The sequence below is a fragment of the Heterodontus francisci genome, chromosome 23 (assembly GCF_036365525.1).
Source record: "Heterodontus francisci isolate sHetFra1 chromosome 23, sHetFra1.hap1, whole genome shotgun sequence".
NCBI lineage: Eukaryota > Metazoa > Chordata > Chondrichthyes > Heterodontiformes > Heterodontidae > Heterodontus > Heterodontus francisci.
In genome coordinates, this window is record NC_090393.1 from 50304888 (window position 1) to 50325585 (window position 20698).

The following is a 20698-nucleotide window of genomic DNA, read 5'->3' on the forward strand; positions in this document are numbered from 1 at the left end:
CGTAGGGAGGTGGGATGCTGTCTTTTGGATGAAACTTTAAACCATGTATGTCCGAGTGGATGTAAAAATCCCATGGCATTATTTGAAAAAGAGCAGGGGTGTTCTGTTGTCCTAGCCAACTACTCTTCAGAAGAGTACCATGGCATCATTCACCCAGGAAGGCAGGTAGGGCCTCTGTTTAATATCTTATCTGAAAGATAGCACTTCCACTAGTGCAGCATTGCCTCAGGACTGCACTGAGGTATCAATTTAGATTAAATGCCCAGGTTCCTAGAGTTGGACTTAACCATAACCACCTGCTTCAGAGCTGAGAAAGTGCTACCACTGAGCCAAGGGACACCTTTTCTTTATTTGTCTTAATTTTTTATTCAATGACAGTTATTTTTGATATTAAATTAACATCCAAAAGTTGATAAAGAAACAATCTACACTTTTTTTTTACTGAATTTCAAATCTAACGACAGTGCCATCTGACATGAAAAACTGATGCACTTGACAAATCTTGCTGTACCCGAGTCTTCACGGGAGCAGGTGTAGGTTCAGTGATTTCCACCGGTCTCTGCAAGAAAATGGGATTTCCCCCAAAAATATCCATTTTGAAAATTTTGATCCCAACATTGCCTCTGTTATGGTCACCAGTTAGAATACTGGAGAAAACTGTCTCTCTCCTCTTTCTTTGGCAGTGGAATATTGCCTAAAAAGAAAATATGTTTATTTACATTGTGCAAAATATCCTAGTAAGACACTGTAAAAAGCAAGTGATTTTTGTTGCCCAGAAATTCATTTTCACTGCCTCCTGGCCCTTCTGTCCAGACTGTAGTATACTTGGACAGCAGAATCACACTGCAGATGGCGGCTGCAGGTGTCCTAATTCTTCACTTCCGGCCCATAGTTTTCCTGTCCTGGGTGGGGAGAAATCACTGGCATAGTAAGCGTACAACTGGAAAACCCTAGCAGTAAATGTAGAAATTCACAATTCATACCCTGTGCCTGGTATAAAACTGCTGAACTTTTTCCTGACCATTCTGACTGGGATGCAATAATTATGAAAATAGCTGTAAAATGTGCAGCAAAAGCATGCTTCATAGAATAACTGATGGGAGAAACTGCTTTAAGGTTGTAACAAGCAGGTTCTAATAATGCAGTTGAACCATAAGGACCCCTCCCCAACCTGATTTCCTTCTGTAATCTCCTGAAGGCTTTGATTTGCACTGGGTACAGATGCATTGGATCAACAGCTGTCATTGATCAACTAAGTGGATATGAATAGACGTTTGGTAGTACAGAACTTGAGAATTGCTGAAAATAGAGACATGTTGTCGAAGCTTTTTATTTTGCATTCATCAGGACAATACACAAGAATATCCAATGTAAACAACAACACCTCTACCATTCAGAGTTCACTTGCCAACCAATCTGCATTCTCTCTTCATGCAGTATAAGTTGATGTTTTCCCTTACATTGGTTATTCTTGCGTGTTGGTCTGATCAGTGCAAGATAAAAAGCTTCGACGACATGTCTCTATTTTCAGCAATTCTTAAGAGGATATTCTTCACGTGAACTGAAGCAAGTGCTGGCAGGCTGTGCTACCATAAAAGTAATCAGAGCCAAGTCTGATCCCATCTTCAGCTGACATGCAAATGTGTGCGTTCCACCAGGTGGGTCACTGAACTGTGATTGGAAATGCTGGCTAATATCCTACATATCCCTAAGAAACAGACTAATTGCAGCTCCACCTTGGCTGATATAGCAGAACTATAACAGGCCTACTCCTTGCACGCACATTTCCTCTGAACCTATGAAAGAATTTAGACAACTCCAATCTTGCTGCCAAGGTACCACAATTGTCATTTTATCCAACTAAACATCAATCAAATAACACTGCAAGAATCCAAGACATTTTGTAGATGAATACATTCATACTAGACAGTGATATGAACTCTATCAACTGACATTTAAAATTAGCTGTTGCCAATGGGAATGGTTGGCTGTTTCTGAACTCTAGCATAACTCAAACCAGCCCATCAGCCTGGCTGATATTTTTGGCTATTGAACCATAGGGCCCCCAACATACCTCAAATAATTTTACAAAGCCAGATAACAAAGTGTATTCAGAATGGCTCCCCAATGGTTCAGTGAATTTTTCTGACAACTAGCTAAGCTATACAGACCAGAAAGTCTGGGGTTTGATTCTTGTTCTGTGCCAAGCAAAGTGAGGTTAGGTGGCAGCAAGAGACCTACAACTGTCCTTAACAAATCTGCATCAGGGAAAAGAAAAAAAAAGTCAGCCAGGTTTCCTACTCTTCATCACTATCTAAGCGTACTTAGGTGAGGACAGTATTAGGCTTGGCTGGGAAGTCAATACAGCCAAACAGTCTGGTGGTACTGTGAAGGCTACCATTAATAATAGCCACTTGTATGAGATACTGAAGAGCACCCATTCCCATGAAGTCCAAAAATAGAAAATGAGTCAATTATAGAGCCCTGTCACATTGAGAACTGGTATGATTACCCAACACAGCTTTCCAAAAGCCACTCATAGATATTCTGTTGAGATAGTTATTAAATGTGTTACTTTGTCATGATAAAGTACAGCAATTTGAATCTCATTTATTTCAATGCAAAGATAGAAATGGGAGAACCATATTGGAAATCACAGTGCAAAAAAGGTAAAATCACCACAGTTAAAGGACTATTCCAGGCATTACTGATAAATGCTTGGAGCCATGCCCACTCTGTGATGGAAACTGCAATCACAATGGGTTTACATCAGCTTTCATTACTCACTGCAATGACATGACAGCATTGGGGAGAGCAATGTAACTTGACCCTTCAATTAGCAGCTTCCCATGCATAAAATCCGCTCATTCAAATTCCAAGGGACCTGTGAATCATCCCATAAATCAATAGTATTTCTGTTTCTAATTGGTTGTCTATTATAATCTAAATGGCATGAACACTCAACATGCGCTTCATTCCCCTATTTCTTAAGCTCTTGAAGCTTATGCGGGTTAACAGTATTTGTGGACTCCATGCTCTTCTGACTTCAACATTGTGTCCAATCTACAATGGAATTAAACTAACCATTGATAATATGCAGTCAGTAGCCCAGCTATGCCTTTTGGGATGGCAAAGTTCCAGCAGCCTCCATCCTTAACCTCAGATCACCTCCAGACTTCATCGGTCTCCATTCTCCACTGTCCATAAACTCCAGTTCATCCAAAACTCTGCTGCTTGTATTCTATTTTGCACGATGTTCTGCTCACCCAGTACCTTTTTTCTCACTGACTTACTCTGGTCCCCAGTTCGCCAACGTCACAAATTTAAAATTCTCATCCCTGAATTTAAATTGTTCCATGGCCTCACCCTGTCCATCTCTGTAAAGCCCTCTAGCCTAAATGTCTTCACCTCGAACTCTGCACCTCCAATTAGTCTCTTGCGCAGTTCCCCTTCCCTTCACACTGCCACTGGGAGCTGTATCTTCAGCCACCTAAAACCAACTCTCGGATTCTTTCCCCAAATTCTCCAATACCCTAAAGACCCCCCTAAATCCACCTCCTTTGGCTCTGGCTATTTTTCTCATGCATTAAAGTCACTACTAGATGTTGTTGTTAACCTGCAATTCTGGATGCTGGCACTGAGTGCCTGAACTGGGAAGTGTCACATTCCTCAGCACTAACATTCCTCACATTGATGAGCACAACAACGAAAGAAAAACACACTACCAAACCAGAAGAGTAGTATATTGAAATTAGACCATCCAGTGAAGCACCAAGCACAGTGCTAAGTCAGAAGAATAGTTAAGCAGTGTTCTTTCAGTTTGCATCACTCTCAAGCACTCTGATAAACAAGGCAAGGAAGACATCAGTTGCAACATTAGTTAAACTGCATGGGTGGCTACTGAGGAAACAAAAAAGGTAATTTAGAGTAAAGTTCTGAAGAAGGGTCACTGACCTGAAACATTAACTCTGCTTCTCCACAGATGCTGCCAGACCTGCTGAGTATTTCCAGCATTTCTTGTTTTTATTTAAGATAATTTAGAGGCCTTCTCTGGACTATATTCTTTTAAACAACGTATGAAAATTTCATGTCACACCCTCCATCCTTTCCCTATTGGCTTAAAAGTAAAGTCACTATCACACAGAGAGGTCGTGAAGAGAGTACAGCATGAATATTAGTCAAAAATCAGGAATTTGGTGAGAGTGGGAATTCTCTGGTAAGTATCGGTGATTATTTCTCAAACTGAAATTTAGTTGAACATTTTGAATTTAACTTGGAACTTTAAAAACTGCAAGCTAATTAACAGAAACTACCTATCAGTGGCCGTTAACTGTCAATAGCTGTAAGTGATTGCCCGAGTGAGTGCTAATTACTGTGTGCAGGAATCTGAGTCAGCACTTGTAACTTGGGTGTGACTCAAAAAAGTGTAAAAGTAAGCAGTACTGCTGACTCTGAGTGGTCACAAAAGGAGTTGAAAAAGAATGCAAAAGTCAGGAATTTGCTGCAGAGGGGGAGGAAGTGCTGCTTTTTTGCCCCCAGTACTTGTATTGGTTCATTTAAGCCAAAAGTATTTAACATTTTTGTCCAGTGCTGAGTGTACGTTAATGTGTAGGAAAAGAAAAAAGGAGTTAACAACAAATTAAAAAGTAGATATAAATAATCTAGAATGGCAGAGCAGGTTGTGTATCTGAACTGCAGTATTTGGGAGATGGTGGACAGCAAGACTATCTCGAGTGAACACATATATGCAGTAGATGTCTCCATCTCAAATCTCTCTGGCTGAGAATCATTCAGCTGAAGTGGTAGTTGAAGCCACTCCAATATATAAGGGAGGGGGAGCATATCTGGACAGTTTGTTCCAGACTTCGGTCACACCTCAGAGAGACTGCAGGTTCAGAATTGGGTTGGTGTGACTGATAGTGTGCAGAGTAAGGGGAACCCAGGCAAGATAGAGAACGAGTATCCGCAGAAATTTATCCTATTCAATAGGTACAATGTACTTGCTGTCAGAAAGACAGCTAGAATGCGGACTATGGCACGTTGGAAGAGGAGGAAAGGAAGCGTAATGTGATAGTTGTAGGGGATTCTATAATTAGGCAAACCGATAGCATCCATTGTAAGCAGGATCAAGAGTCTCACATGGTATGTTGCCTACCTGGTGCCAGGGTGAGGGACATCTCAAACCGCCTTGAAAGGATATTGAAGAGGGAGGGGGGAGAATCCAGTTATTGTGATCCATGTTGGAGCTAACAACATAGGGAAGAGTAGGCAAGAGGTTCTGTTTGGAGAGAACCAGGAATTAGCAGCTCAAATAATTATAGAGCAGAATCTCAAGGGTTATAATCTCTGGATTATTACCTAAACCACATGCAAATTTGCATAGGGAAGAGCAGATCAGGGAGATAAACACATGGCTGAAAGAGAGGGAAAGAGGGATTCCATTTGATGGGAAGATTAAGGAATCAAAAATCTTTTCATACATAGAGATTTATCTCATTATCGTTTAAAAATTGGTTTATGAATAAATAGTTAATTTTTTAGTTGTTTAAAGAAACCTGGCTTGGCATGCTTTATCTGGGGGATAAGGTGTTTAATTTGTCTAATTTCCGGTTGGTGGGAAACTTTACTAATATGCTGTGACCTGTGGAGTACTGGGACTGAATTAACAGTGCATTACTCCCGCCTTGGTCTTAACACAATGGATAAAATGACAAAACATCAGTAGGAGGAGTTCAAAAAATAATTTAATATGATACAGAACCAGTTTACACCCCTAAGGGGCAAGATCGCTACTTGCCAGAAAAGACAACCATGGACAACTAAAGTGGGAAGGGACAAAGTAAGAACTAAAAGAAAAAGCATACAAAAAAGCAAAAAAATGCACAGATCCTGATGAATGGGAAATATACAAAGAACAGCAAAGGGTGACAAAACAGACAGAGCTACAAAAAGGGAATATGAAAATAAACTTACAAGAATTATCAAAATCAACACAAAAAAATGTTACCATTATATGGGCAAAAGGAAGGAGTCAGGAGCAATGCGGGCCTCTTGAAAATTGACAACGATGATATTGTCGATGAAAATAAGGAAATGGCAGACATTCTGTATAATTATTTTGCGTCAGTATTTACAGTTGAGGTCAGCATGCTGGAAATCCCAAAGAAGCTAATATTGAATCAGGGTCAGAGACTTATCGAAATTAACATAAGCAAAATAACAAATGAAGAAAATAATGGCACTGAAGAATGACAAATCCCAGGCCCAAATGTTATCCATCTCAAGGTTAGATTGGAAAATTGCACATGTCCCTCCACTATTCAAGAAAGGTGAGTGAAGGAAACCAGGGAATTACAGATCAGTTAGCCTAACATCTGAATCTATCATTAAGGGCAGGATGACAGAACACCTTGAAAATTTTCAGCTGGTCAAAGGGAACCAGTATGGATCATACCTGATAAACCAGATTGAATTTTTTGAAGAAGTAACTAATGTAATGGACAGGGGAATGTCAATCGATGTTACTTATATGGACTTCCAGAAGGTTTTTGATTAAATAAAAACCCTCAGAACAGACTGTTAGCTAAAGTTGCAGCTCATAGAATTGATAGCAAATTATTGACCAGTTAGGAAACTGGCTGAGCAGCAGGAAATGGAGTAAGAAAAATGGGCAGGTACTCTAACTGGCAGTATGTGACAAGTGGTGTCCGGCAAGGATGTGTGTTGGGACCTCAGCTATCCACTGTATTCATTAACAATTTAGATGATGGGATAGAAAACCACATATCCAAATTTACCAATGACACAAGGATCGGCAGCATTGTAAAAAGTACATAGATACAAGAGTAGGTCATTTAGCCCCGAGCCTGTTCCACTATTCAATGAGATCATGGCTAATTCCGTATATCCGTCTTTGCCCCATTTTTCTTAATAGATGTAGATGGAAGCATAAAATTACAAAGAGATATTATTAAGTGATCGGCAAAACTGTGGCAAATTGATTTCATATGAGGTCATCCAATTTGGACCTATAAAGAACGGTATTTTCCGAATGGTGAAAAGCTATTAACAATAGGAGTCCAAAGAGACTTGGGTGTCCAGGTACACAGGTTATTAAAATGTCATGAACAAGTACAGAAAGTAATCAGAAAAGTGAATGGAATGCTGGCCTTTATATCTAAAAGAATAGAATACAAGGGGGTAGAATCATGCTTTACCTATACAAAGGCCTGGTTAGACCACACTTGGAGTACTGTGAGCAGTTCTGGGCACCACACCTTAGGAAGTATATACTGGCCTTGGAGGGAGTGCAGCATAGATTTATTAGAATGATACCTGGACTCCAAGGGTTAAATTACAAGGAGAGATTATACAAGCTAGGGTTGTATTCCCTAGAATTTAGTTTTCAAGATATTAAGAGGAATAGGTAGGGTAGATAGAAACAATTTCTGCTGGTTGGAGAATCTAGGACTCGGGGGCATAGCCTAAAAATTAGAGCCAGACCTTTCGCAAGTGAAATTATGAAACACCTCTGCACACAAAGAGTGGGAGACGTTTGGAATTCTCTCCCAAAATGGCAATTAATGCTAGATCAATTAATTTTAAACTGAGTATGATAGATTTTTGTTAACCAAAGGCATTAAGGGATATGGGGCAAGTGTATACAGAGTTAGGTCACAGTTCAGACATGATCACACTATATGACAGAACAGACTCGAGAGGTTAAACAGCCTATTCCTATTTTCCTACATGTGTCACAGATCATGTTCAATCACTGAGTTACAATAAGTTAGCTGATCTCAGATAAAGTTGCATCACCTTGGATTAGGCAAAAGGAAAAATCGGCCATGACTCCCACTCTCAACTGCTATATAACACTCTGTAAAGGATTGTTTGTGTATAAGGACTAGGTGAGATCAGGATCAGGTTTGGTAGATACCTGTCCTACATGGTTTGACAGCCTTCCTACACACAATATCATGGCTCACATAACAACAGCAGCTGTTTGGCCAATACTGCCAGCAGTGGCACTTGCACTAATAGAGAGTCAATAGGAAAGATGTTTAATAATTGGACATAAAACCAGGCAGCCAATCTGCAACATAAACTGTAGCCCTGGGCACCAAGTTGAAAATCTACTCCAACACGTTCAGGAGAGGATAGGCAAAAATTAAGACAACAAAATTTATTTCATACCACATGATTGCAAAAGCACCAAACATTTCCAGTGGTCATGCTGGCTGAATTTACCTGGAGGTGCTACAAGGTATTCCTCTACAACGTGCCTTGCATTGCTCAGGACCACCTCTGCACAATAACCATCTGTAACCTCGTCTGCACGCAAGTACAAAGGCCTGTGTGAAAAAATAGCAATGTTTTGGGAACTTAATTGAAAGGTTCCATTTCAAAAGTTGTGGTTCACAGACCTACAGGTCAGTGACAGACAACTCTATATCAAGGAAATTACATTAGAACATAAGAAATAGCAGAAGTAGACTATATGGCCTCTTGAGCCTGCTCTGCCATTCAATATGTTCATGCTGATCTTCTGCCTCAACCCACTTCCCATATGCCTCGATTCCAAGAGATCAAAAATCTCAGCCTTGAATATACTCAACGATGGAGCATCCACAACTGCTTGGGGTAGAGAATTCCAAAGATTCACAACCCTCTGAGTGAAGAAATATCCTCTCATCTCAGTCCTAAATGATCGTCCCCTTATCCTGAGATTGTGCCCCCATGTTCCAGATTCCCCAGCCAGGGGAAACAACGTCTCAGTGTCTACCCTGTTAAACCCCTTCAGAATCTTGCATGTTTCAATGATCACCTCTCATTCTTCTAAACTTCAGAGAATATAGACCCAATTTACTCATCCTCTATCACAACATTACCCCCTTATACCAGGGACGACCCTCTCATCCCAGGAATCAATTTAACCTTCACCGTACCATCACCAAGGCAAATATATCCTTCCTTAAATATGGAGGCCAAAACTGCACACAGTACCCCAGGTGTGGTCTCACCAAAATCCTACACAAGACTTCCTTGTTCTTGTTCTCCAGTCCCCTTGCAATAAAGGTCAGCATGCCATTTTCCTTCCTAATTGCTTACTATACCTGCATGCTAACTTTGTGTTCCTTGTACCAGTACAGCCAAGTTTCTCTGAACATCAACATTTAGAAGTTTCATATCTTTTAAAAAATATTGTGTTCCTATTCTTACTACCACAGTGAATAACCTCACACTTCCCCACATTATACTCCATCTGCCAACTTGTTGCCCACTCACTTAACCTGTCTATTTCTTTGCAGTCTCTTTGTGTCCTTCTCACAGCTTACAAAGTTAGATGGGAATGTATCATCAGCAAACTTGGATACATTACTCTCGGTCTTATGGTCTAAGTCATTAATATAGATTGTAAAAAGTTGAGACCCCAGCACTGATCCTTGTGGCACTCCACTAGTTACAGCCAGCCAACTTGAAAATGCCCCATTTATCCCTACTCTCTGCTTCCTGTCCGTTAACCAATCCTCCATCCGTGCTAATATATTACCCTCCAACTCCATGAGCCCTTATCTTGTGTATTACCCTTTCCCGTGGCACCTTATCAAATGCCTTTTGGGAATCCTAGTGTACTGCATCGACTGGTTCCCCTTTATCTACTCTACTAGTTACATCCTCAAAAAAGCGCTATTAAATTTGTCAAACACGATTTCCCCTTGGTAAAACCATGCTGACTCTGCTTGATCGTGCTATGGTTTTCTAATTGAATTGTTAAGACTTCTTTAATAATAGTTTTCAGCATTTTCCCGATGACTGATGTCAAGCTAACTAGCCTGTAGTTCCCCGTTTACTCTCTCTGTCTTTTCTTGAATAGCAGTGTTACATTTGCTAACTTACAATCCACTGGGACCATTCTAGAATCTAGGGAATTTTGGAAACAAAGTGATTCCTGACAACGCAGCCGACCACTGACGTCATCAGGCTGCGCCATAGTGCACACATGCGCAAACGGATTCCTGCTCTCTGCGCATGCACTTTACACATACAGCAATGCAACGCTAACGGGTATTCACCCATGCGTTAAGCTCTGCTCCCCCCCCCCCCACCTTACTATCCTTAATTTGCCGAATAAAATTATTTTATACAACAGCTGCCCGAGCTCTGCCTCCCTCCTGGGTTTTATGGCTTTACTACTTTTACATGGGTTGTGCATGCCATGAACATGAACATTAGTTGTGCATTGTGCATGAACATTAGTACAGATCATAAACACTGCTCCCATTTTTTAGACAGCAGTTGCTGGTAATGATCCTGCTTTTGTCATTTTCAGCTACTCTAGACCCATCTTTTGTTTCTTTACTTGTCCTATTACCACCCCCTTTTTGCCTTGCATCATCATCCCTTTTTGTCATTTCATCACTCCGCCTTCCACCCTGTCACACACCTTCCCTTTTATGTTTTCCTTCCCTTTTATGTTTTCCTCCCCTCCCCCCTTTCCCTGCCTCTATACTTGATTAAACCCGTTACATCTCTAACTTTTTTCAGTTCAGAAAGCTTAGGCGCAGGTTGGTAGAACCAAGGCTCTGAGACCCCAAATGTGCACAGGGTTCTGCTAGAAATTAATCAGCAAAAACCACATGGTTTTCCAGAGCTTCTTCCTGCTAGTTGTGCAGCCAAGAGAGGTGGGGGAGGGGGGAGCGGGGTGATGAAGAGAAGGGTTTTTAACAGGGGTACAAGGAGGCAGAGGGGTTTAAGGAGAGAAATCCAGAGTATGCAGCCTAACTTGTTTAAAAGGCCTGGCTATAGTGGGATCCAAGCACAAAGATAAAAATCATATATTCAGCACATAAATCAAAAGGAATAGCACATGGAGGGTGCAGTTTCCATTTGAGTACCAAGGTCACTCTTCCCAATTCCTTGGAAGGTGCCATCCCCACATCCCTGCTAATGCCTTGTGTTACATTAACAGAATGGGAAAGTTACCACCCTGTCTGCTGTACCCAGTCTGACTGCCCCCAGGCCCTATTGTGAAGAGAAGGATTTTCAGAGGTAATTTTTATTTCAAATTTAGACAAAAATTATAATTCCATTTTAGCCAACCTACCTTTTTCTATCTAATTCACATTAGATTGTCCCCTGATCGAGAAGGTAAGTGTAACTCACAATTCAGGGGCTCTGCAACACAATCCCAGGGTGCACTCTTATGTTTATACACTCGGTCCCTTCCTATCACACCCTGGTTATCATTACCCATATCGCTGGTTGGTTGGCATCCTTCCACCTATGAAAGATGATGGACACGCAGCAAACAATCCATTTAGGTGGGGTGTCTTCTCTTGGTGCACGTTTGTTGATGGCTGTGAATCCCACTCTTTGAGAGGCAGGTTCTGCCACAAGTGCAGCAAATGAAGCTGCCAAGTGACGCTGTGAGTTGTTCCTTTTTGACGTTGGCGCCTTTTGCTAAGCTGCTATGGCAACTGGTCGTTGTGGTAGTGCACACCTGTCCACAAGATATGTCGCCATTTCCCTCTTTCCCAGTAGGTGCGATAGTCGCCATTTAGGGCTTTCATGTCACACTTGCAAGCATCCTTGAAGCAGAGGTTTGGGTGCCCCACTGGTCGTCAGACCCCGGCTACCTCACCATACAGAAGGTCCTTGGGTATGCGACCATCTTCCATCCTGCGGACGTGTCCGATCCAGCAAAGCTGCCTCTGTTTGATTAGTGCCAGCACACTTGGGAGCTCTGCCTTTGAGAGGACTGCCACATTTGTGATTTTGTCCTGCCAGGATATACCCATAATGCGCCGCAGACAGCGAAGATGGAAATTATTGAGCTTCTTTTCCTGGTAGCTGTAAGTCGCTCATGTTTCACAGCCAGACAGCAAGGTGCTGAGAACACAGGCCTTATAAACCAACAGCCTGGTCATCAAGATGGCTCCTGGGCAGTCAGCTCCATAGGGAGCTCCTCACTGTTCATGTCTATCCATGGCCATCCGCTGACATCCATTGCTCTTTCTCCCCACTAAATCATCTCTTCTGCTGTTTAAGTTCCCCCAATTCTAACAGTGGGTGCATTTTTAGCCCAAACGTAAAGTTAATTGTTAGTTTAAAGTGCCATATCGCTACCTGCACGATTGCCTTGTCCTTTCTCACTAACTTTCTAAATCTCCCCTCCCCCACTATTTAATTTAAAGCCCTCTCTACAGCCTTAGCTTTATGATGTGCCAGGAAACTGATCCCAGTTCAGTTCAAGTGAAGCCCATTCCCAATGGTACAGCTCCCTCTTTCCCCAGTATTGGTGCCAGTGCCCCATGAATCGAAACCCATTTCTCCCACACCAATCTTTGAGCCATGCATTTAACTCTCTGATTTTATTTACCCTATACCAATTTGCTCATGGCTCGGTTAGTTATTCAGAGATTATTCCCTCAGTGCTTCTGCTTTTTTATTTACCCCCTAGCCACTTATACTCCCGTCGCAGAATCTTTCTTAGTCCTACACATGTTGTTGGTACCCACATAGACCACGAATGGATCCTTCCCCTCCCACTTCAAATTCCTCTCCAGTCCCGAGGAAATGTCCTTAACCCCGACACTGGGCAGGCAACACAGCCTTCAGGAGTCATACTCTCGGCTGCAGAGAACAGTATCTATCCCCCTAACTGCAAGTGTTTCCTACCGGAAATGTCAGCTGTGCTCTGGAATTCACTGGGAAACAGATTCCAGACAAGGCACTACTACACAGGGACAGTGAAGTGTCCTGCCACCAAGCTGTCCACAAAGTGAAATCTTTCACCAAAACACATAGGATTTTGAACTATCAGCTTCAAACAATGTAACAGGAGGAAAGTCAGGGATAATAAAAGCCCACTGATCGCCTCCTTCTGGCACCTCAACTCTTACAATCACTGCATCCAGCTCCATCTTAATTAGGTGTCAGCCATGGCTCAGTTGGTCACACTGCCACCTCGGAGTCAGAAGGTTGTGGGTTCAAGTCCTAATCCAGAGACTTAGCACAGAATTTAGGTTGACGCTCCAGTACAGAGGGAGTACTACACTGTTGGGAGTCTTTCAGATGAGACATTAAATCGAGGCCACACATTCCCTCTCAGGTGAACGGAAAAGATCCCATGGTACTATTCGAAGAAGAAGGAAGATCGCCCTGGTTAATTACTTATCCATAACATCACCCAACTCCAAACCACCTCAGCTCACCTGCTGCTGAAACACTTATCCTTTTGTTACCTTCCGACTTGATTATTCCAATGCACTCCTGGCCGGCTTCTCCCCATTGTAAACTTGAGATTATCCAAAACTCTGCTGCCCGTGTCCTTACTCACATATGTCCCGTTCACCCATCACTCCTGTGATTCTAACCTACATTGGCTCCTGGTTAAGCAACACCTTGATTTTAAAATTCTCTTCCTGGTTTTCAAATTACTCCATGGCTTCGTCCCTCCCTATCTCTGTGATCTCCTCCTGCCCCACAACCCTCCCAGATATCTGTGCTCGTCTAATTCTGGCCTCTTGTGCATCCCCACTTTTAGTCACTCCACCACTGGTGGTCGTGCCTTTAACTGCTAAGGCCCTAAGCTCTGGAATTCCCTCCCTAAACCTCTCCGCCTCGCTACCTCTCTCTCCTCCTTAAGACTTATCCCTTTGCCAAGCTTTTGGTCTTCTGCCGTAATATCACTTTATGTGGCTCGGCATCAAAATTTATATTATAGATACTTCTGTGAAGTGCTTTGGGATGTTTTATTACATTAAAAGCACTATATAAGTACAAGTTGTTGTTGTTCAGCCAGTATCACTAAAATGAATTATCTGGTCATTAGTTTCGTCCACCAACAACAACTTGTATTTATATAGCACCTTTAATGTAATAAAACGTCCCAAGGCGTTTCATAAGCACGTTATCAGATAAACACTGACACCGAGCCAAAAGAAGAGACATTAGGGCAGGTGACCAAAAGAGAGAGGTTTAAAGTAGTGTCTTAAAGGAAAAGCGGTGGAGAGGTTTAAGGAGAGAATTCCAGAGCAATACTTCACATATATCAGTGTAAAATTTCATTTCTGTACAATGATATAACTAATCTAATTCCTTTGCCTTCTATTGCTCTCTTTAACTTAGCAATCAATTTACAGTCATATAAGACAGAACACCAGTACCTGTCCTCCAGCACTGAATCCATGGGCTCCACTCCCTCAGTGTCAACAACATGCAACTGGCTGGCAAACTGTATGGCATCTGCCAGCCTTTCCACACCCTCCTGGTTCCGAAAATCGACAAGTGCCAGTCGTTCCAGATGGTCAATCATCTCCATGGATACCTGGAGATATATATATTTGTAAACATATGGTGCTCATTAATATACCATAAATCTCCGTTAGCTTAGCTGGTAAATACTCCAGCCACTGTGCAACTGCACCAGGATCAATTGCTGGTCTGTGTCGGAATGAGGCAAAGGGGCACGGTGTCCCCGGACTACAGAAAGGAACAACTGACCTTCCTGGTCTTTATGCATTCAACAACTGATCCAGGGCAGAAAAACCATAGCTGTGGCTATCCCCCTCTCTAACAAGTATACCGTTTTGGATACTGTTGGGGGAGATGGCCTATCAGGGGAAAACAGCAGCAGCCAGAGCAGTGGCACCACGGCTGGCTCTGTTGTTCAGAAGGGAGGGACAAAGCGCAGAAGAGCAATAGTTATAGGGGACTCTATAGTCAGGGGCACAGATAGGCGCTTCTGTGGACGTGAAAGAGACTCCAGGATGGTATGTTGCCTCCCTGGTGCCAGGTTCAAGGATGTCTCTGAACAGACAGGGGGCATTCTGAAGGGGGAGGGTGAACAGCCAGAGGTTGTGGTCCACATTGGTACCAATGACATAGGCAGGAAGAGTGACGAGGTCCTGCAGGGGGAGTTTAGGGAGTTAGATAGAAAGTTAAAAGACAGGACCTCTCGGGTTGTAATCTCGGGATTACTCCCTTTGCCACGTGCCAGTGAGGCTAGAAATAGGAAGATAGTACAGCTAAACACGTGGATGAACAGCTGGTGTAGAAGGGAGGGTTTCAGATATCTGGACCATTGGTATTTCTTCAGGGACAGATGGGACCTGTATAAGAAGGACGGGTTGCATCTAAACTGGAGGGGCACAAATATCCTGGCTGCGAGGTTTGCTAGCGTCACTCGGGAGGGTTTAAACTAGTGTGGCAGGGGGGTGGGAACCAGAGCAGTAGGACAGCAAGTGAAATAAATGAGGAGGAACTCGTAAATAAGGCCAGTAAGACTAAGAGGAAGAGCAGGCAGGGAGATGTTGCGGAGCACAGCGGGACTGGTGGTCTGAAGTGCATTTGTTTCAATGCGAGAAGTATAACAGGTAAGGCAGATGAACTTAGAGCTTGGATTAGTACTTGGAAATATGATGTTGTTGCGATTACAGAGACTTGGTTGAGGGAAGGACAGGATTGGCAGCTAAATGTTCCAGGATTTAGAAGCTTCAGGTGGGATAGAGGGGGATGTAAAAGGGGTGGGTGGAGTTGCATTACCGGTTAAGGAGAATATCACAGCTGTACTGCGGGAGGACACCTCGGAGGGGTCATGCAGCGAGGCAATATGGGTGGAGCTCAGGAATAGGAAGGGTGCAGTCACTTGACTGGGACTCACTTAGCGCTAGGGGCTTGGATAGGGCAGAATTTGTAAGGAGCGTCCAGGAGGGCTTCCTGAAACAATATGTAGATAGTCCAACTAGGGATGGGGCCGTACTAGACCTGGTATTGGGGAATGAGCCCGGCCAGGTGGTTGAAGTTTCAGTAGGGGAGCATTTCGGGAACAGTGACCATAATTCCATAAGTTTTAAGGTACTTGTGGATAAGGATAAGAGTAGTCCTCGGGTGAAGGTGCTAAATTGGGGGAAGGCTAATTATAACAATATTAGGCAGGAACTGAAGAATTTAGATTGGGGATGGCTGTTTGAGGGTAAATCAACATCTGACATGTGGGAGTCTTTCAAACGTCAGTTGATTAGAATCCAGGACCAGCATGTTCCTGTGAGGAAGAAGGATAAGTCTGGCAAGTTTCGGGAACCTTGGATAACGCAGGATATTGTGAGCGTAGTCAAAAAGAAAAAGGAAGCATTCGTAAGGGCTTGAAGGCTAGAAACAGACGAATCCCTTGAGGAATATAAAGACAGTAGGAAGGAACTTAAGCAAGGAGTCAGGAGGGCTAAAAGGGATCATGAAAAGTCATTGGCAAACAGAATTAAGGAAAATCCCAAGGCTTTTTATACGTATATAAAGAGCAAGAGGGTAACCAGGGAAAGGGTTGGCCCACTCAAGGACAGAGAACGGAATCTATGTGTGGAGCCAGAGGAATTGGGCGAGGTACTAAACGAGTACTTTGCATCAGTATTCACCAAAGAGAAGGACTTGGTGGATGATGAGCCTAGGGAAGGGAGCGTAGATAGTCTCAGTCATCTCATTATCAAAAAGGAAGTGGTGTTGGGTGTCTTGCAAAGCATTAAAGTAGTTAAGTCCCCAGGGCCTGCTGGGATCTACCCCAGAATACTGAGGGAGGCAAGGGAAGAAATTGCTGGGGCCTTGACAGAAATCTTTGCATCCTCATTGGCTACAGGTAAGGTTCCAGAGGACTGGAGAATAGCCAATGTTGTTCCTTTGTTTAAGAAGGGTAGCAAGGATAATCCAGGAAATTATAGGCCGGTGAGCCTTACGTCAGTGGTAGGGAAATTATTAGAGAGGATTCTCCGGGACAGGATTTACTCCCATTTGGAAACAAACGAACTTATTAGCGAGAGGCAGCATGGTTTTGTGAAGGGGAGGTCGTGTGTCACTAATTTAATTGAGTTTTTTGAGGAAGTTACAAGGTTATTGATGAAGGAAGGGCAGTGGATGTTATCTATATGGACTTCAGTAAAGCCTTTGACAAGGTCCCTCATGGCAGACTGGTACAAAAGGTGAAGTCACACGGGATCAGAGGTGAGCTGGCAAGATGGATACAGAACTGGCTCAGTCACAGAAGACAGAGGGTAACAGTGGATGGGTGTTTTTCTGAATGGAGGGATGTGACTAGTGGTGTTAGGCAGGGATCGGTGCTGGGACCTTTGCTGTTTGTAGTATATATAAATGATTTGGAGGAAAATGTAGCTGGTCTGATTAGTAAGTTTGCGGACGACACAAAGGTTGGTGGAGTTGTGGATAGTGATGAGGATTGTCAGAGGATACAGCAGGATATAGATCGGTTGGAGACTTGGGGGGAGAAATGGCAGATGGAGTTTAATCCGGACAAATGTGAGGTCATGCATTTTGGAAGGTCTAATGCAGGTGGGAAGTATACAGTAAATGGCAGAACCCTTAGGAGTATTGACAGGCAGAGAGATCTGGGCGTACAGGTCCACAGGTCACTGAAAGTGGCAATGCAGGTGGATAAGGTAGTCAAGAAGGCATACGGCATGCTTGCCTTCATCGGTCGGGGCACTGAGTATAAAAATTGGCAAGTCATGCTGTAGCTGTACAGAACTTTAGTTAGGCCACACCTAGAATATTGCGTGCAATTCTGGTCGCCACACTACCAGAAGGACGTGGAGGCTTTGGAGAGGGTACAGAATAGGTTTACCAGGATGTTGCCTGGTCTGGAGGGCATTAGCTATGAGGAGAGATTGGATAAACTCGGATTGTTTTCACTGGAACGACAGAGGTGGAGGGGTGACTTGATAGAGCTTTACAAAGTTATGAGCGGCATGGACAGAGTGGATAGTCAGAAGCTTTTTCCCAGGGTGGAAGAGTCAGTTCCTAGGGGGCATAGGTTTAAGGTGTGAGGGGCAAAGTTTAGAGGGGATGTGCGAGGCAAGTTCTTTACACAGAGGGTGGTGAGTGCCTGTAACTTGCTGCCGGGGGAGGTGGTGGAAGCAGGTATGATAGCGACGTTTAAGAGGCAAATACATGAATAGGATGGGAATAGAGGGATACGGTCCCCGGAAGTGCAGAAGGTGTTAGTTTAGGCAGGCATCAAGATCGGCGCAGGCTTGGAGGGCCGAATGGCCTGTTCCTGTGCTGTACTGTTCTTTGTTTGTATTCAGCTACTTTTATATTTTTTCTCCCCTCTGTCACCTAAAGGCACTGATCCCCTAACTTGTTCAACCGAAAGCAAGTGCCTTCTATCCCCTCACCCCCAAGTGGCCTTCAGTGTGAGACTTGATGACTTGTGTTAGGAGGCTGACTGTGGAAGTGTAATCCAAGCCTATCCACCCATGCACTTCAGTCAGGGTTTGCAGAAGAATTATTGGGAATTGATAGATCCCCTCCCTCACCTAGGGATAGTGAGTCAATTGTAGCAATCCTACCTCAGCATAGATCAGGGTCAAACATGACCTTCCAGGTCTGTATGCTTCACAGTTGGAGGTTTAACCATCGAACCAATGGGGATGGCTTTAAGCTATTTTCAAATCTGAAATTACTGTCCACAATTGCTTGTTTACCTCTGGAATCTGACTGTCCTCGATGGGCTGCGAGGATGGACTCTGAGGCACCTACAAAGATCAAGAATACAAATCTAGATTAGAGGAGACCCAGTGATTAAATGGCACACCAGCGCACGCTGCCTGGCCTCACACGTCAAGACGGACCACTTGGATAAGAGGGCAGAAGGTGCCTGAACCAGGGGAGGGGTGAAGGGCGGATACCAGTGTTGGTGGGGTGCGGGTAAGCAGGGATACCAGTGTGGTGGTGGCGGGGGGAAGGGGGGATACCCAGTGTGGGGAGGGGGAAGGGGGGAATACCAGTGGGGGAAGGGGGGTCCCGGTTTTGCGGTCCCTCCAGACCTGGGAACACGGTGAATAAAGGCCCAAAGTCCCGGCCCTTAGGCCGCAGCTCCATCCCCGGTCCTACCTTGCACCCGCTCGGTCCTAACACCGACTCCCCAATCCCAGCGCAGCCAGGCGGCCTTCCCCAACCAGCATCCCGAGGATTCACCGCCCGGTTAGGCCTCAGCCTCCGGGACAGCGGCACCAACTGAGCGACTCGTCTGGCGAGGCTCCACATCTCCCGGTACCGAGGGAGGCCGAGCCCGCAGTCCAGGAACCGCCCAAAGGACGCGGGAACAACAAGACCCGGGGAGCAGCAGCTCGGGGATTGAGAACAGGCAGAATGACCCAGAGCTTCTGATAAATAGTCATAAACCCGAATCAATAATCCATAAATCAATAATCCATAAACCAGAATCAATAATCCATAAATCAAAATCAATAATCCATAAACCAGAATCAATAATCCATAAATCAATAATCCATAGACCTGAATCAATAATCCATAAATCAAAATCAATAATCCATAAACCAGAATCAATAATCCATAAATCAATAATCCATAGACCTGAATCAATAATCCATAAATCAAAATCAATAATCCATAAACCAGAATCAATAATCCATAAATCAATAATCCATAGACCTGAATCAATAATCCATAAATCAAAATCAATAATCCATAAACCAGAATCAATAATCCATAAATCAAAATCAATAATCCATAAACCAGAATCAATAATCCATAAATCAATAATCCATAGACCTGAATCAATAATCCATAAATCAAAATCAATAATCCATAAACCAGAATCAATAATCCATAAATCAATAATCCATAGACCTGAATCAATAATCCATAAATCAAAATCAATAATCCATAAACCAGAATCAATAATCCATAAATCAATAATCCATAAACCAAAATCAATAATCCATAAATCAATAATCCATAGACCTGAATCAATAATCCATAAATCAAAATCAATAATCCATAAACCAGAATCAATAATCCATAAATCAAAATCAATAATCCATAAACCAGAATCAATAATCCATAAATCAAAATCAATAATCCATAAACCAGAATCAATAATCCATAAATCAAAATCAATAATCCATAGACCTGAATCAATAATCCATAAATCAAAATCAATAATCCATAAACCAGAATCAATAATCCATAAATCAATAATCCATAGACCTGAATCAATAATCCATAAATCAAAATCAATAATCCATAAACCAGAATCAATAATCCATAAATCAAAATCAATAATCCATAAACCAGAATCAATAATCCATAAATCAATAATCCTTAGACCTGAATCAATAATCCATAAATCAAAATCAATAATCCATAAACCAGAATCAATAATCCATAAATCAAAATCAATAATCCATAAACCAGAATCAATAATCCATTAATCAAAATCAATAATCCATAAACCAGAATCAATAATCCATAAATCAATAATCCATAAACCAGAATCAATAATCCATTAATCAAAATCAATAATCCATAAACCAGATTCAATAATCCATAAATCAATAATCCATAAATCAAAATCAATAATCCATAAACCAGAATCAATAATCCATAAATCAAAATCAATAATCCATAAACCAGTATCAATAATCCATAAATCAAAATCAATAATCCATAAACCAGAATCAATAATCCATTAATCAAAATCAATAATCCATAAACCAGAATCAATAATCCATTAATCAAAATCAATAATCCATAAACCAGAATCAATAATCCATAAATCAATAATCCATAAATCAAAATCAATAATCCATAAACCAGTATCAATAATCCATAAATCAATAATCCATAAATCAAAATCAATAATCCATAAACCAGAATCAATAAT

The 20698-nt window shown here is 42.5% G+C and overlaps 1 protein-coding gene across 2 annotated transcripts; it reads right to left on the reverse strand.

Annotated features, from left to right (window-relative positions):
* Positions 1-330: 330 nt before the first annotated feature.
* Positions 331-19152, reverse strand: gatc (glutamyl-tRNA amidotransferase subunit C). Of its 2 annotated transcripts, XM_068055227.1 has the most exons (5): positions 18904-19152; positions 18495-18545; positions 14172-14332; positions 8251-8354; positions 331-694 (listed from the first exon to the last, which is right to left on the reverse strand). In XM_068055227.1, the coding sequence occupies exons 1-5, from the start codon at positions 19054-19056 to the stop codon at positions 633-635; spliced, it is 531 nt and encodes a 176-aa protein (XP_067911328.1). In that variant the 5' UTR covers positions 19057-19152; the 3' UTR covers positions 331-632. The 2 variants fall into 2 exon arrangements, with proteins under 2 accessions (XP_067911328.1, XP_067911329.1); XM_068055228.1 differs by lacking the exon at positions 18495-18545.
* Positions 19153-20698: the final 1546 nt, after the last annotated feature.

Coding starts and splice junctions, on each gene's coding strand:
- gatc (XM_068055227.1), bottom strand. CDS start 19,056: ATGTGGAGCCTCGCCAGACGAGTCGCTCAGTTGGTGCCGCTGTCCCGG. Junction 14,333..18,494: donor AGGACAGTCAGATTCCAGAG/GTAAACAAGCAA, acceptor ATATATCTCCAG/GTATCCATGGAGATGATTGA. Junction 8,355..14,171: donor GATTCAGTGCTGGAGGACAG/GTACTGGTGTTC, acceptor TTTTTCACACAG/GCCTTTGTACTTGCGTGCAG.